At 35.3% G+C, this 19016-nt stretch overlaps 1 protein-coding gene across 15 annotated transcripts in view; it reads right to left on the bottom strand.

Moving 5' to 3' along the window:
- The window catches only part of ATP2B2 (ATPase plasma membrane Ca2+ transporting 2), a 189987-nt gene that overhangs the window by 73970 nt on the left and 97001 nt on the right, over nt 1–19016 (bottom strand). For 6 of the 15 annotated variants that reach the window (XM_075714578.1, XM_075714574.1, XM_075714577.1 and 3 more), the window contains 5 exons: nt 17080–17094; nt 12748–12789; nt 10728–10892; nt 8260–8474; nt 5561–5803 (listed from right to left, as the gene is read on the bottom strand). In XM_075714578.1, coding sequence (XP_075570693.1) covers nt 5561–5803; nt 8260–8474; nt 10728–10892; nt 12748–12789; nt 17080–17094 — 680 coding nt within the window. The remainder of the gene's footprint in view (nt 1–5560; nt 5804–8259; nt 8475–10727; nt 10893–12747; nt 12790–17079; nt 17095–19016) is intronic. The other 9 variants (XM_075714576.1, XM_075714573.1, XM_075714569.1 and 6 more) reach the window with 4 other exon arrangements.

Consider the following 19016-nt stretch of genomic DNA (forward strand, 5'->3'; position numbering starts at 1 on the left):
GAGCCTTGTGTAAGAAATGAAATAAACAATCTTTCCTAAACAGTTAGGGTCTCATCCTTCCATTCCATTTTGAAAACAAGACTTCATATAAATACAAAGACACATAAATATATATATATAGACAGATAAAAGAAAAAGTCTATGCTCTGTGAGACAACAATGAGAGAGCTGCAAGCAACTACTGTTAACAAGATATGACATTTCAATCCTTTTCTTCCATCAACTGATAACTTTACACATTAATGTGGGGAAATGTATGGAAAAACCCATAAACCAACCTACTACTTCTCAAGGTTTTCAATGATTCAGTAGGAAACTTCCAAATATCCCTATTTCCCAAAACACCTTTAAAGCTGTTTTCAAGAAGGCCTTACTATATGGGAAGTGATGAAATCATGAAAGGTAAAACGAAATGACAGTAAACGTCTGTTGGCTAAATAATATGTGTGTGTGTGTGTGTATATATATAATTCTTGAGACAATTTTTCATCCAATTAAAAAATAAAAAAATAGACAAGATTAATTCAAGTATTTGAGAAATGAAATACAGTCTTCAAATTTGATTTTTTTTAAAAAAAATCTGTAAGAGAGAAGTGTATTTTGTACTTTGCACACCTTATTAAAGACCATTTCTGACAGGAACATTATGTCTCCCAAAACCCCAGATAGCTGTACTTCTTTGGACGCAAATGTATTCCTCACAAATAAAAAGAACGCTTCACCTGGCTACTACATCCATGTTCTCAAAATCCACAGCAGATTTTAATCTATTCCAGCAAAGCAGCTGTTGTGCTAAAATCTTACTATCCATTACTTTTACCATTTCACTTTTGTAGAATGTAATTTCTTCTTATGGTTCTCATATATTATAGGTTACCTACCTGCTCTGCCAGCCTCCCTCCACCCCTTTCCTCCAAGAAAGTACGAAGTGCATTCATTCCAGTATTCTGCATCAATCAGTCAAAAGAACTACTTATTCGTAACAACAAAATTCTACACCAAAGTCTCTTGAACTGCTTTCAGTATAAAGTAGTTAGAAATTTTGTTCCACTTATTTTAATAAGATCTTTTATTATATATTCAGGAAAAAGTAATTATGCAAAGCAAGAACACATATTAACACCTTCCTTTCTCTCCTAGTAAATCTTAATGGCCCAGTCTATGTTGCAGCTCCGTCCTACTGCTGTGTGCCATGTACCCCTGCAGCCAGCCTACGTCCTCAGCATCATTCTCCCATGGAAGGTAACCATTGCTCTCCCCCAGAAAAATCTCCTCTCAGGAAAGCTTGCAGGGAATCCCTGTTCCTCCCTGCTGAGGTTATTTGGGGCCCTCAAAGCCATCCCTGCAGCCTTGCGAGGAGAGGTCTGTCTGCGTGTACAGTGAAGACCCTCATCTAGGGCTGTGGTAGGAATGTGGTTGGAATGTGAGTGCTGGCAGCAACCTTGACAACTTCACTATTTTTGTAGACATCTGTTATAGTGTCATATGCAGGTGTTCTGCCATATGATAAACAAGAAACATTGCTTTCTCTGTTCTGGCTTTCTCTTTTTTTTTCCTTCATTCACCCCCTTTGGTTTCATCTGATAGAGACCTTTCTGTTCCAGAAGTTTTACAAGGTCACATTCATTATTTGAGTAACATTTAGTAACATATAGACTAACATATGTTTACTTCATTTCCTAAGTTGGCAGAAGCTGTAGAAGGGAGTGAATGTTTTGCACTTTTCTGTGACATCTCTGCCTTTTTTTACTTCAACATCCTCGGTTAAAGGACACCACTGCATTGTGCCACATACTGTGCAAATGCAGTAAATGATACTTCAGACTGTCTGAACTGAAAACAGTCCTCCTGATGCAGATCCAGATATTCACCTAATACAGGTATAAGTAGGTTTTTTGCTCCCTAGGCGCCTAACAAGTACCAAATGAAATGCTTGTGTTAGATCCTAACAATAATGTGTTCAGCTGGGTCTTTTCCACTGGTGCTGAAAATCACTCAAGTAAATACTAATTGTGATCTCTTCTTAATAAGAACACATCATACCCATCCGGCAAGCATGTCACCTATGCCCTCCGAAAGTTTTCAGGAAATTAGAAGAAGAAATACTTTTCTAATTAAAACTGAATTTATGCAAGCAAGAGCCCAACAGAAGAGTTCAAATGACTAGTTTTGGTATTTGGAGTCTCTATCTCATTATTGCTACATGATATTCAAGATGAACGTACTTCTGCTCCAAGTGCAATCAAAGTATTTCCAAAATGCAAATTTTGTTTCCAGAGTAAGAGATGCTTTACAGTCCTCATCACAGCTTACATGCAAAAATGTATGAAGTCTAATTTTTACTTCCATGTGGGACAGCTATCTAAAATGTGAATACTGGAAAAGAAAGGTTTTCTGCAGAACAGCTTCACATAAACAACATAAAAGCAGCACTCAAGTTGCTCTGAAGCTAATGGAATGCAAAATCAGCTCACCCAGTAACTTAATCCTTGGAAAGCACTGAAAAGAACTATATTTAATGATGCTATTGTTCAGTTGGAATAATTTGTGTTTAATTTCTCAGGGAAATTCAAATCTTTTATCCCAAGCAGTGATATTATTTTCTTTTTATATTTTTATCAATGGTTCAATTGCCCCTTAATCAAAAGATAATGCAAGAGGGAATATTTCTCATTCAGCAGACATCTTTGACTAATTTTATGGTCCCATATGTGATCACTCTGAACAGAAGTTCATACAAAGCATAATCTACAGCATACGTATAACTAGATAACTAAAAATAGAATACGTAAAATTCAATCTTAGCGACATAACACTTACATGCCCTTTGGGCTTGAGCTGATATTCACAATTTTATTAAATATGCTCTAAGAATGAGTGCACAAGTATGCATTCAGTATTAGCAGCTAGAAAAATAATTCTGTACACTTCATCCTGAAACAACTCCCTTAAGTATTTTTTACTGTATTTATTTACGATTTAAAATGAATGAGAGCTATGGAACAACACCTTGTATCTTAAACTTTAGCTTAAGCTTGTTATAAACAATGAGTAAAATTAACTTCTCTGACATTAGAGTTGTTATTCTCGTGGGGTCCATACTGCAAGGCTTGATCTTATGATGCTGTTACAATAGCTAAAAAATCACCATTAATTTTACACAGATAAGTTGAAGTAGTCATCTGATAAGCATCCAGAACAAAGGTGATTTCACCCATTTATAAATTTTACAGAGAATCAGTCTCTGTGCAAAGCTAAAAAAGAACTGAAATGGTGAAACATTGACCTTTTTCAATAAGCACACATAACTAATTTCAACAAGAAGCAATGAAGTCAAACCAGAGGAAAAAAAAAAAAATTCAAAATTATATTGAGACCAAAGTAAAATTTTAGAACTACTATTGACCAGAAATTTTTCAGTCAAATGAAACTACTACCACAAGAGAAAGACAGAACATTAAACTTAATATTACAGATGCATCACCCTGGAAAGTCTGATGCTTTCCCATGCCTTACTCAGAAACCTAAAACTATTCTGAGATTCAGAGAGGGCAAACTGGTATGGAAGTTGAACAGAAACACTTTGTTACTGTGTTTGATCTCAAGCATTCAAAATGAACAGCAAAATATAAAACAAATGAAGCACAGCTGACATTGAGTCTTGCTCTGCCACTTACACCTGACTTAACTACCAACCAATCTGCCTGCTCTCTGCCTTGTTTCTTCTTAGGAATGAGGAAAATTCTGCCAACACTGGTAACATTTTCTCAAAGCCCTCCCAAAGTCATCAGCTAGGACTAATGCTGGTGACTAGCATTACTACTGTAGCAGTTATACAAACACAAATTTATATAAGCTACCTATTATCCTTCATCCCAGTTTGTCTGTATTACCTTGTCTTAATCCCAGCCTGTGTGTTGAGGAGGAGTTTGATTCTATTTCTCTTTCTACAGAAGTACCTAACCTTACTTAGGCTGTAACACTATTAAAATAACCAAGATGTACGTTCCTCTCCCCAACAATCAAATGTTATACTGATTTATTTTACTGAATAGTCTTGCTAATTTACAAATATGCAAATTATATTCCAAAAAGCCACTGCCATACAATATCCACACTGAGCTACTACACAGCATTTATACTGAACCACCTGAAAATGGAAGGTACATCTTTCATTTCAGCTAAGCTGGTTGATTTTGACCTATGGACAGACCACAGGAAAAAGACAGAATAAGATCCAGGATTCAACTGGGAACTGGTGCTGCTAGTTGGATGCTCACAGCTGAAACTGGTGCGTAGCTGAGTGAGCTCTGCTTTTCCTGGGTATCTGAATTCAAAGTCAAAACAGCTAGCTCCAGCTGCAGTTCACTAGAGCTATTTGTCTGTACAGTGCAACAGAAGAGGTACGCTCACACTGCTGGCTGACTTCAGCTTGAAGGTGGCAACTAACAGTACCTTTCTGAGCTGACGGAGGCTTTGTGTGAGTCCCCGTCCACTCTTAAAGTAGGAAGCAGCTCAAGCTGCCTCAGGGTCTGGTTCTCCCCACATTTCCCTTTCCAGAGAGCTTTCAGTGAGAACAGAAGAGTGAGTGCACCACAGCACAGATGACTGTCTGAAGCGTGCCTAAGCTGTGGCTTGACTTCAGATACTAACCCTGGCTAAACAATCCTCAGGAGCATTCATTTCAAAAACACCTTCGCCACAAACACACTTTGCATATCTGCATCAGGTTTCTCTAAACATTCTTCCAAGTGTTGACTGTTACTAATATCCAGATATTTACATAGTAAGAACATATACTCCAACATTCAAGTAGTATTTCACCAATTGTTTTCCATGATTGTATTTTAAAAGGCTACTTTTAAAACAAACGTGAAGTGCACACAAGATTATTACACAGCTCAGCACAGAGCTATAAAAAGGACAACACGTAAATTCATGAACTAAAAAAAATGTGTTTGTTTTGCAATATTAAGATTAAGCTTGACCTTTCAAAGAACAAATCTACTGGAATTGCAAAAGTTTTCAGCCTCTTAATTAGGTCTATCAGAAGAATCTAATGTCACAAGCAAAGAAGATATTTCCATTTTGCTCTCCTTTAGAGACTGAATGAAATATTTCTGGATGCAATTCAGTTGAAACCAGAATGAACAAAAGATCATTAACCTCACTGGATTTAACCAATCCAATTTGTCCTATTTGAGAATTTGAGAATTAATTGAAAGTTCTTAAACACACAAAAATAACTTTATACATATGAAGTCTCAGTGAAAACTAGTTGTGTTAGCAAGTTCACCTGCACCAAGACTGGGCCATCCCAGTCTAACAACAGCAGGAGTTTTTAAAATGTAGCATGGTCTTGTACTTATAAGTACATACCTATCCTTAAAAGAAAAGCATAAAATAGATTGTTTTTACAGCACCTGTTCTGATTTTGAGGACCTCAACAGTACTTAATGCTTCATAATCAACAACAGGATGTTAAGGAATTAACAATGTTTAAAAAAATTACAACTCCTTCTGCTACGTTTCATTTTATTGACAGAAGAAGGCTACTTACCAGAATTTTTGTAGTATAAGCACTGTTGATAGCAATTGCATTAACCAGCAAATCAAGGGTTTTGGTGGGTACAGAATCTGGATCAGGGATCTCTTTGTAGTGGACATCACCAACATAGGCTTGGACGACCGTCATCCGGTTGGTCGTTAGTGTCCCTGTTTTGTCAGAGCAGATGGCTGTAGCATTACCCATAGTTTCACAAGCATCTAAGTGGCGGACCAGATTGTTATCCTTCATCATTTTCTGAGAAAAAGCGGAATAAAAAAACCTTCAAGATTTGCTTTGACAGATTTTTAACATCAATTATAAAAAGCAAAAAAGCATGTATAATGCTCACTAAACTAGAACTTTAATCAGGGGCAATAAGCCGAGCCCTAGTAACAGACAACCAAGCAGTGACCATCCCTGAAATTATTTTGCCATTGATAAACTGATATAGTTGCATCATTTTTTGCAGTATATATACATTTTAAGGAACAGCTAGAACAGCAAAGATTAGCTAAAGAAACTGAATATAACAGGATTTCTTAAACAGTATCATTACAGCAAATAATAGACTTCTTTTTAATACTCTTTCCAATGCCAGGATGTTATCTTGCAGCACACAGAGAGACTACACACTTGAAAGAAAGAAAGAAAGAAAGACAGAAAGAAAGACAGAAAGAAAGACAGAAAGACAGAAAGACAGAAAGACAGAAAGACAGAAAGAAAGAAAGAAAGAAAGAAAGAAAGAAAGAAAGAAAGAAAAGAAGAAAGAAAGAAAAGAAGAAAGAAAGAAAGAAACTAACAAACAAAAAACCTCCTACCAAACAAAAAAAAATGCCCACACCCACAAAAACCCACCAGAGTACTCCATTCCACAGTGCATATTTTTCACAAGATGCACAGTCATCCTGGAAATACACATTATTCTTGTTTATATCATCTGGACAGGCTGGAACAATGGGCCGAGGCCAATTGTATGAGGTTCAACAAGGCCAAATGCAGAGTCCTGCATTTGGGTCACAACAATCCCGTGCAATGCTACAGGCTTGGGGAAGAGTGGCTGGAAAACTGCCCAGCAGAAAAGGACCTGGGGGTACTGGTTGACAGCCAGCTGAACATGAGCCAGCAGTGTGCCCAGGTGGCCAAGAAGGCCAACAGCATCCTGGCTTGTATCAGGAATAGTGTGGCCAGCAGGAGCAGGGAGGTGATTGTGCCCCTGTACTCAGCGCTGGTGAGGCCGCACCTGCAATACTGTGTCTAGTTTTGGGCCCCTCAGTACAAGAAAGGCATTGAGGTGCTGGAGTGTGTCGAAAGAAGGGCAACGAAGCTGGTGAAGGGTCTAGAGAACAAGTCTTGTGAGAAGCAGCTGAAGGAACTGGGTTTTTTTAGTCTGGAGAAGAGGAGGCTGAGGGGAGACCTTATCACTCTCTGCAACTACCTGAAAGGAGGTTGCAGTGAGGTGGGTGTCAGTCTCTCTTCCCACGTAACAAGCGATAGGATGAGAGGAAATGGCCTCAAGCTGCATCAAGGGAGGTTTAGATTGGACATTACGAAAAATTTCTTCACGGAAAGGGTAGTCAAGTATTGGAAAAGGCTGCCCAGGGAAGTGGTTGAGTCCCCATCCCTGGAGGTACTTAAAGGACGTGTAGATGTGCACTTAGGGATATGGTTTAGTGGTGGACTTGGTAGTGGTAGGTTAACGGTTGGACTTGATGATTTTAAAGGTCTTTTCCAACCTAAACAATTCTGTGATTCTACATGTTTTCAATATTAAAAAAATTCTGTGCCTGATTACTTGACCCTTACTTTCAGACCCTATCTTATACTCACAGGTACAAAATCACCAGTTGTATACAAAGCTGTATTGCAGTTTGATACTGCAAATATAGATACATGTGTCAGATGAAGGGCATAGAGAGAACAGAAAAATATTTTAAAAGTAGCTATAGTCTTTATTAGCAAAATCCCATGTTTGAGATGCGCTCTTTTTTCCTAATAATAATACTGTTTGGCTACATATAAATCAAGCTATTCCTTCCTAATTTTCATATGTGAATTTATTTACACATTAGATGGAAATAAACTTTACAAAATCTTCATCTAAGAATCCCAGAATATTTAAATAAGGCCCATCTGACTAAATTGCTAAAACAACCTGAGAAAGCTCCTAGATAGACAATGGACTAATCCACAAGTCCAGGATTTTAATCCCCTTTAATTTCCTAATAGAATCATTTACATCAGCTACAAACAACTGCAACTGCATTTAAGAAAAGTAAATGAAAGCTCCAGTAAAACTGTAATTTCTTTGAAAAGTGTTCCTGAAGACTTCAAATCCATGTTAAAACTTGCACAAGAAAATTTGAGGACAAAGTTATTCTACGTCAAAAGACTGGACTATTCTCATAGTAAATTCTGCTCAATACATTCCTGGTAACCTTGCAAACTAAGTAGGAATTTCTGTTGTTCGATATTACTGCAATGTGTAGTTTTAAAGTTATGTATTAGAATACATATGAATTTGCATTTTTGTCAGGAATACCTTCAACATAAAGCAAAGTTACACTTTAAGGAAATTTCACTCGCATTAACATTTTGTGCACATTAATTTACAGGCCAACTTTCATCACACCTCATAAAACCTGAAGAATAACTTACTAGCAAACTCAACCAAACAGCATTTTTCTCCCACGGTTATTTTTAACATTTCTTACCTTTACAGAATAAGCCAGAGAAATAGTGACAGCAAGTGGAAGTCCCTCAGGAACAGCAACCACAAGTACAGTAACACCAATAATGAAGAACTTAACAAAATACTGAACATAGACAGGAGTGCACTCAGGCAACCACTGTTTCTTGTTGACCACAAACGTGTCAATGGCAAAATATAGTACCAAAATGATTACAGTGATGGCAGACATCACCAAACCTGAAAATAGAAATAATCAATTACTATAAAACAAAACACTTTTAAAAACATGTGCAATTAGAAATTTATTTGAATTTGATATATTATTTTCTTAATCTACATGACATTTTTCTCCAGTACCAATAATGATGATAATGATAAATTTTACAATGTAGAAAAAACATTACTATAATACATTTACAACAGCCACACATTCACTGAATTCTAGAGAACAGCTGAATGATACTGCATTAATTTTTAAGCACCATCTTACTGCTGCCTTTAAAACTTCTCAGTCAGTTCAGTTCAATACGAGTTCCGCTGTTGCTTAAGCTAAATTTTTTCAATTTAGTACATTACTTTTCCTGGTACAACATTTATCTGCCCTTTTAACTTCCACCTTTTAACAAATTACTAGTCTATCCATATTGACACACTCATCTTTCTTTTAAATAAGTTTATCTTAAGAGGCTTGAGAAAAGGAGTCTCCTGTAGTTTATGCTCCTGTATAAAATATTTGAGAAAAGCACTACTGATGTGTCTGGCTGAATACGAGGCAATACTGCAGAATCATCCACAGAGCAGTGTTTAATTGTTTTTGTTGAAAATGTAATAAATACTAGTGTTTCCAAGGCTTCCCTTTTCAAAGGGACCCATGCAAACAGTGCATATTTTTACGAGGAGAGGCTCAAAAGAGGTAAAACACTGACAGTATAGTACAAGAGACACTAATAAATATTTCACAGAATTCACAAAAGATGCCAGGGACTTAATATGCTCTCCCAATGACACAGACTTTGCTCAGATAGCACTCCTCCTTCACAATTTTGTTCCTGGATTTGAGTATACAAATAAAACTCCATTAGAACATCTGTTTTGCCTTGCTATGATTACTGCTCTTTGGCAGGTTTCTATGAAGCAGTTAAGCTTGCATTTCAAAATAAATTAATTTCTCTCTAATGAGATCATACAGTAGAAGGTGAATGCTGTGAATTTCATGTCTTGACTGAAGTTAAAAAAAAGTTGGTAAGCTGAAGGATGCTAAGGTTGACAGGAAACAGATGAGTCAGGGAGACTGCTAAATGCTAGAGGATAAAGGAAAATCCATTAAAATATTGTACAGGCAAATACTCATGACAACACAAGACATCCCCATAGATTGCCCAGTGACAAAGAAAAACCAAATGAGGCAATGATTAATTAATTTAATTCATATTACTTGCCACATTATGGTTACAAATCCCTATACAATTACTTTAAAAGTGATATCCACATGCCTGACGAAATACCAAAGAGAGTAATAATCAGAAGGCAATGTAGAAAGGTACTTAATCTAAGAAATTAATCATCAAGAGAAATGAAGTGTTTCTGTATCAGTGCATACTGTTGTACAACTAGCAACAAAGCAGAGAAGCTTAAGGAATATGAAACTGGGCAAAGCATGAAACTGGATATTAAGGAGATGACAACCATAGATTCCTAGTCATGCGCTGTCCAGGCAAAGAAATAGAAGCGGTATCACGGGGTTATGTGATCAGCTAAGTGCAATGAACTTAAAAAGGAATGAGAAGGAATAGCAGGGGTAAAAATCAGACTGGTAAAGAAAGATAAAGGAGACTGAACAGACGTGAAGCCAGGAATCTGTTGTAGGGCCTCAGCCAAGGACCTGGATAGAGATCAAAATCTCTTTAATACCACTAGAAAAATAAGCCTAATGAACGTTATGTCATTATGAAAGATTTTCACTTTCTACCTACATGCTGGACAAGAAGTGCTACTTCTAACAGTAGGGACCAGATGGTACTGGATACAAGAGTCAACAGATGTGTCATGTTGGGGTAGAAGGCAGGAACATGGATATTAAGAGAACAGAATGATTTCAGAATCCGTAAGAGGGAAATACTGTGTAAGTGATAGTTTGAGGTGATATTAGAGATTCTGAAACTCTGTACTCAGAAGTTCTAAGGGGAGAGGAAATTAAATAGGTAATTTTACACTTGGGAATATTGCTTATGAGAAAAGCTACATTTCATTTTGATTCAAATATTCATTATAATCCAAGTTGCACAAAGTTTCCAGTTTCTTGACGGTCAAAGATGAGTTTTAGAAGAATAAACGATCTTCAATACCACATACTATCCTTCAAATGGTATTATGATGACCTATTTCTAAACACTGCAGTAAAAAAGGCCTATCCCTTTTAAGAATAATTTGTTTTAAACCCCTTTGTTGCTAGTGTAACACACTGCTATTCGGTCAGTTAGCCAGTCATACCTGCTTTGCCTATCTGGACTGCCAGCTTGGTCAGCTTTCCCTGAAGAACAGATTTTTCTTTCTTGTGCATGTTGGATTTCTTCTTGTCTTTGTCATCTCCCTCTCCCCCTTCTGCACTCTTCAATGGCTGCATCTCCATGGCAGCAGCCCCATCCTGCTGCTTGGCTAATAATGCAGAACAAAATTGTTACTCCAAAAGTACTATTCATTCTTTTTATCTTAGCGTTGATATTTACTGAATTCAACCAGCAACACCTGTAGCAGTGGCTGATTACAACACAGATAATTGTAACTATGCACAGAATTACACTTCACTCCCATGGCGGCCAGATGCCCCTATGAGACCCAGTGGGGTTCTGCAGGGGCACAAATGTACAAGCATACCCATGTGCACTCCATACATATGGGGATATGTAATGCACGGGTTGTCAAGTACCATGAAAACCACTGATTTGTATTTATTTTTTTATTTTTTTAAACCACCAATGACATTCTGTGTTATACACATATATATCACAATGTCTTGCAAATTACTTGGCAAGTAACAGTATATCAGTAGTGCGGGATTTCCTAGAATAGCAGATCTCAAATGCTTTGGCAAATAGACACTCTATTTATCTCTAAATTTTGGTACGTCTCATGGATTACAATGCACCCTTATTAATCATATTTTTAATGAAAACATTTTAAAGGCAGTGTGGTTCCACAGATGATCCATGCACCACTTCTCTTGACTGCAAATCAACAAAATGTCTTGACTTGGCAAATCAACATTTATCTGCCCTTTTAACTTCCACCTTTTAACAAATTACTAGTCTATCCATATTGACACACTCATCTTTCTCAGTGACCAGTGGACCACACTTTGCAAACCACTGTTCTAGATAATACCAGACTTAAAAAGTTTCCTTAGCATTCAGTGTTCAAGTACCTTAACCGTCCGATCAGATGGTGATACCATCATCAGTCTCCCATAGAAAGCACACATAATTTAAAGGCTAAACCTTCCTTTCTTGAAAGAATGCTATAAGGAAACTTTATTTTAGTATCAAAGAGAAAGACATGTTTTTTAAAAGCAATGACATTCCAATTTATATATGTGTCTGTTTTGTACTGAACACTGACATAAGTAAATTAAATAGAATGACATGAAACAGCTTTGCTTCGACATTCGTGAACAGATTGTACAAAACCATGCTTATTTGCCCCGGAAATCTAATTTGTCTATATAACCTTAAAACTTATTCATTTAATATAATTTTATTTAATAGTTTTATACCATTAACAAAAGAGTTTATCTGTTCAATTTCTGATCCAACACCTTTGCAATCTTTAGAATTCTCTGAGAAGAGAAAGTTATAGTTTAATTTACTTATTTGGCATAACCCAAAGAAATCATGATAGTTGTGTCTCATATAATGAAAAGGGAACCATGACTTTGCTTCAGAGAAAGCAAAATATTTATTTCAATTCCTTCCTGAGAGTGTACATTAAATAAGAAACTCCTCAGATTCTTAATCTTGCTATTATTTATCCTTATAATACACTTCTATATTGCTAAGTAACCTCTTGGCTTTAAAGTTTCTTTTTGTTATTGATTTACATTCTTCCTGCAAATGAAAATATGTCTGTACAATGCCATTAAACACTAAAGATGACCAGACATATCAAAAATAGGGTTGGAAATTCACTAACAATACATAGCATACATAACTTGCACAAGAAAAATGAAATCAAATTAACTTTGTGACATGAAAGTATCATCCATAAATAGCTTATTAGAAATACTGATCTTCTCCTATCCTAAATATCTGATATATCGAAATTCTGTAAGTGCAATTTCTTTGGCAGGCTTTTTTGTTGGGTTTGGTTGTTTGGGCCTTTTTTAACATTCTGTTTGAACAATAGGGCCATTTTTTCACGCAGGCACAAATCACAAATTTTCATTTCATTTTTTAACAGAATTTAACTACATGCTAAAAATAAAATCCACAACCTCCTTAATATGAAAGAAGATTACCTTTGTTCTGGCTGTTCTCCATATTCCCATCCTGCATTTTGCCTATATGATGAAAAATTTCAACAGACAACAGACAGTAAACAATCTTCACTCAAGACAGAACATGAAAATGGGAACTTAAACAAAAAGGGCAGACAAAAGTAATGAGCATGTTACAGATACTTATTTATGATCAGTAGCCATTGTTACCATATGTTTACTTAGAAGCCTGGACAACTTAGCTGGACACATTCAAAGAACTGCAGTCAAGTTCAATGTTGTAACATGTAAAATAATAAATATCAGCATATATTTTTGAGCAAAGCGCATAAATTAAGAGCGTGAAACTAATAAAAAGAATCCAGTGGAAAATAGAATCTGAGTAATATTCCTGAACTGAAATTTCAGACAGCTGGGATTTAAAAAGCCACAGGTATAATTTTGACACACACCAGTATAGAAAATTACTTTCTTAATGTATTCCAGAATTAAACTCATTATTTTAGTAAATAAGGACAAAACATAAATAATACAGTTAATAAATACAAATAAATAAAAACATAAATCAGATATGATTTTAAAATCATACCTTGCTCACTTCGTTGTATTATTTAGTAAGTTACTCCTGTAAATACAAGTGCCAAGTGATCACCCTATATTCAGATTTAGCCTAAAGAAAGATTTGCCAAGTGCATCTGTAATTTCCAGTTTAGTATTTTACCTACATATAGTCTTACCATACCAAAGTCCTTATTTGTTTTTTTTAAACTGAAAATATACCATTTGAAAGTGTGTATGAAATAAAAATGGCAAAATACAAATTAGAGCATATAAAACTTTGGTATTCAGAATAACCAGTGAACAATTTCAAATGTATTCAAAATTTCTTGGTGGGATCCCTTATGAAACTTTCACAGTGATTTATGAATTTATCTCATAGAAAAGACTACTTGAGTTTTATAAACATTACATTCAGAATGGATGACATTCTCTTTTTGTAGTTACATATAATGCACAATAAAAAAATAATGCAAAGAAAATTAATAGTTAAAACACCTTTACAGGATTTTTGACACATTCTAGGGAGAAATGTATCATTAGAGTTTATTAAAAAAATATGACAGCAGTTAAGCCCTGCTCGTCCAACTTCCTGCAATAATATAGCTGGTACTGACATGCCCAATAAAGCAGCAGAAATTATGCTTCAATAGATGTATAATTTTTTTCACTCTGCTGTCAATAAATAGTAGCAAAATTAAAAAGCTAAGATGCATTTCTTGCATGTTTGTATTTTCAGTAATTGGGAGATCACTAAAAACTTCCCTCTCAAAAAGAGCAAAAATGGCCAAATCTGTCATAAATTTATCACTGTAACATTTCACTCCATACTAACAGGCTACAGGCATTGAGAAATTCAGAAGCATAGAATTACAGTAAAGGAAAGGATGTTTTGCTACATATAATCATCTTAGTACTCAGATGGATTGCTAAAGTATGCTGAAGTAAACTATTTAGCATCAACTGCTTGTCTGTATTTCGAACTCTATTTCCACCTTGGCTATAACATGACCTTTGAATGAAAGGCGGTATCTATCTTCCAAAGACTTAGTTTTGCAATGAGATGTGAATCTATGAACCTGAACAAAACCAAGTTCAGTTTCATTGTGAAATCTGCTTGAAAATTTTTGCATACAGTGCACAGTCGAACTTGCTATCTACCTAATGGCTATTTTTCTTAGAATGGTTTTTAATAAAGCTAGTGGAAGACATAAAACATGTCAACAGATTCTGATTTCTGACTAGAGAATAAAGCCTTTCTTAAGAACTGGAAAACATTAATTTAGAGCAGACAGTCTGCTCTATGTCCTGCTCTATCGTTCCTTTTTCAGAATACAATTCAAAACCTTAAGGCAGTATAATCAAAGATTCTTCAACTTAAAAAAACCCCACCACCACCACCAAACAAACAAACAAAAAAACCCACCCAAACCAGAAAAAAAACCAACCCATGGCTTTTGTAACTGGCAATCACAAAATACACTGTTTTTCTATGTAAATCAAAGCATTTAACTTTATGATATACATTTGCTATTTAATAGGGGTATCATAATTGTCGTAATGAATTACACTACCAATTCATCTGCCCTGGCTAGTTAAAAATACCAGTACACAAAATGGACAATCGTTAACAACAATGTAAACGTAAGTATTTAAGAAATATATTCTTAACCTGAACAGCTACTGCACTTAGGTTATTGGGGGATGGAGAGGAGAAAGTCACCACAGCTAGTTATATTCCAATTACTTAGATAGAATAACTAAAATAGCGAATTTAGGTAACTATGATAAAGAAAAGAATGCTGTAAAGGATTTATTTCCTCCTGTTCCAAATAATTTTAAGCCTGCACTTGGCTATAAATTATGAATGAAGAAAGAAATTAAGATGATAGAATCACTGCTGCTGAGAAATCCTTTCTCTTTTCAGTTAGTACTAGGACCAGAAATACTATTCCATCTTTCTGACCTTTGTGCCTTGTTTAGAAACATTAAAAGGATGAGAATTTATTAATATTTTTATAATATTTTTATACATCATTCTTCAAAAATATGATTGTTTTTTACATAATTTTGCAAATGTTTTCTTTTCTTTTTAGAAATAAGTAAGTAAAAGGAACAATGTTTGGGCCCTGAAATCTGGAGGAATTCATCTAAGTTTATTTTTATCACTTTTCTAAGCAAGGATGAAAAATCAGAAAGTTTGGAAAAGAATACAGAGCCTCCTAATGAGAGCTGTATTCTGCAGTTGCTTTGAAGGTTTTGAGTTTGAATGTAAAAATGTTTTGCATGTTGTCTTTGCTTTATTAAAATTTCTGTGTTCTGGAACATATCCATGGCACCATTACTGCCAAAGTTCTTTACCCCCAAATCCAGTTACTTCTTCAAATAAACTTTCCAAGAAAGACTCCCTTTTATGAAGAGTCAATGAGAGATAATAACAAAGACCTATCACTGGCATTAGAAATTATGTGTTCATTGGAGGAACTGCTTGGAATGAACTGAAGAAGCTAATTGAGTTACGTTCTCATGTGCTGTGATGGAGCAAAAAATATAAAATACCCTACTGATTTTCCAAAATGTCTCATCTTGCAATAGAAATGAGTTATAGCCCCCTTATGCCAAGTCAGTTATGTTCTGCAGCTAGCAAGAACAGACGCATATTGCAAATCTATATATAGGGGGAAAAGTGACGTCAAACATATCTGAAGTGAATCGTTAGGAATTCTTTCATGCAGTGTGATATCACAGACAATGCATTAGTAAAATACAAGTTAACTACAGAAGAACAAATCTGATTCCACTGTATCAAATAGGAAGTTCTAGATAATTCTTCTATGCACTCACTAAATAACTTCACTTACAATTCAGAAAATACTTTAAAAAAAACCTTAAAACTGCAAATTGCTTTGCAGGAATTGAACAGTAGTGCACATATGCCAGAACTGACAGAATTAACAGTAGATGTGAAGTATTTCAGCTGAGACATTTCTCCGAGTCTGGTATGGTGTTTCTACATCAGAATATGATTTTAAGTAACAAATTCTCTGAGTACCAAATGCCAAAAGAAACCCAACAACCCAACATGGAAATCCTGATTTAGGAATTGGGTAGTGCTCTACTGGACACTGATAAGCACTCCTTTCTCTAAGAAAATAAAATTTGGGGTAAACAACCTGTAAACAGCAATTGCTGCTTCCCATGCTTTCTTTTAAAAAATTTACCTTTTCTAAATACAATACTTTAAAATTAGATGAATTTTCATTAATCACTACCTTTCTGTGAAATTTTCTGATCTGCTCATAACCTTAACTTGTAACCTTTTAAAAACTGAATATATTGTCCATAGTTTTAACAGAGACCATCAAACAATTATGTATTTTAATCTCAACTACTAGAACCAAATAGAATTTATAATAGCTCCTTCGATATACCACATAACAAACAGACTGTGTCACAAACCTATATAAATTTATCACTGTAAGCTCACTGACTTAAAACAAAATGCTACTTTGGTGTCAAATGTATATTGACAACTAAGACAATAACAATACTGTATTTGAAATGGTAATGAGCTGATTTTCAAGTAACAAGCATTTCCTGAGCTAAGTACTTATTCAAGCACATAATTTTTTTTTTCTTATTTGAAGGTATTTTCTACACAGAGGTATTAGACTTCAGGTAAAAATGCTTGTTTCCAGCCACATCTCAGGGAGAATTCTCAGACATTATTGAAAAAATTCATTTCATCCAGACTGAAAAAATATCTACATGAACTTTGTCTCCTTGCTTTAGAACTTTCTTTTTCCCTTCCTTTCTACCCTCCAAAACATATCTACATTTTAAGTATTCTCTAACTTATTGTCACTGCTGACTAGAAAAATGTGTAGCATAAACAGAAATCAGGCTTTGGCAATTTCCCAGACAATTTCAAAACACTCAGATCGAACTTTACTTGCCAAGTCTCGATTCTCCTCTGAACACAACATCAGATAAGTTGAATTGTGGAAAGTATCTCCTTTCCATGTTGATCAAAGATCTGCAGAATTAATTCAACTGCCTCACCTCAGAAAAGTTAAAAGCAAAAACATATTCAGCTGCACAAAAAATTGACTTCTACACTTTGTGCACTGAAAAGAATTGAGTAGGTATCTCTCAAATCCAAGATAAACAGGGACAGTAACTATTGTTTGTGATGGGAGAGAAGATGATGGAAAAATCACATACTTAAAAGACACCAATTTAATATCCCTTGGGACTCAATTTCCATATTAAGTTCAGGCATTAAGACCAAACACAACAGATGTTTACCAGGCAACTAAAACTTGCTAACAGAAAGACCAGATTAGAACAATTTAGGACTCATTTCTGCATCTTGCTGAGCAGTGGTTCTCATCCAGCAAAGCGCTTCAGCAGATGCTTAACTTAGTACTCAGCAACTTGCAGGACTGAGAATAAATGTAATACTGTGGTCTCCAGTGGGATTGAAGGAGGATATCTAGCAAGACTTTGTTGTATGCATATGTTTGTTTTACACACAACAGAGTAGAATTATAGAGCATAAAGAATGGAGAGTGAAATATTCATCATTAATTTCCTGGTTCTTGGTCTCTAATGAATCTGAAATTGGGGTGTTAGAACCAGGATCATAGAATCATAGAATGCTTTGGGTTGGAAAGGACCTTGAGAGGATGATATAGGTTCCTGTCATGCAGTGAGATGTAGGGATCGTAAATCCAAGTTTTCCAGCAAAATCAACCAAAATATGGTTATATGTTTCTTTTAAATTATAATAAAAGTATTTAAAAACAGGCTCAAAGATTTCCTATGTCTTTGTTTTAAATAAGATATTACACTAGTAAATCTTAGTACTTGTTTAGTACTTGGTATTGCTGTGTCAGAAACTCTAGTTTCACATGCATAATGCAACAACTACTGACCTGCATGGAAAAAAAATTCTATCACCAAGACAATGAAAAGTAGAATTACTTTTTTCAGTATTATTGGTGCTGTACAAGAGGGAAAGGTTTCTATGACAAATACAGACTAATGTATCTGATTATCAGAAAAACACAGCTGATGCCTAGACTAATTTCCATTATATCCAATTTCCTAGACCCGTTCCATTTAATACTGGAATTAGACTGTTAGAAGAGATACTGAAATATCTGCATGCTAAGAAGTGGGGTCAAGAATCTGTACTAAGAGACAGTCAAAACTGATTATGGTGTGGTTTTTTTTCTTTTTAGTAAATACAGGCAGGCTCATTAGATGATCACTAAGGGCATACACAAGTATCCACAAACATAACTTTTTGGTCAGTCTCTTCCAAAAAAGATACCTAAAGCAGCAAAAGTTATTCCTAAAGCAAAGTTAGTTGAAACTGAGCCAGATTCCTGACCCCAGCACTATTTCTCAGAACTACATGAAAACTATATGAAAACTTATGAGAGTGCCACATTAGAAGAAAAGAAGATATAATCCATTTACCATGGTGTTCTTCAAATCCATGCTGACAAATGTGTAAAGAGCTTTACAATGAAACTTCATGTAAAGGCAACTCAAAAGTTTTGAAACTAGCCTTACTTAACTGTTCCTTTTAATTGCAGTTTTAATTAATGGCAAATAGATCATAATTCCTACTTATTCCTCTCCCATGCTTAATTCTGTGTGAATAAAGTAAGCCGCAGCATCTTTGTGGCATCTCTTATAAGCTACAATGGAGTTTATGGAGA

This window comes from Pelecanus crispus, chromosome 7, assembly GCF_030463565.1.
Source record: "Pelecanus crispus isolate bPelCri1 chromosome 7, bPelCri1.pri, whole genome shotgun sequence".
Classification (NCBI taxonomy): domain Eukaryota; kingdom Metazoa; phylum Chordata; class Aves; order Pelecaniformes; family Pelecanidae; genus Pelecanus; species Pelecanus crispus.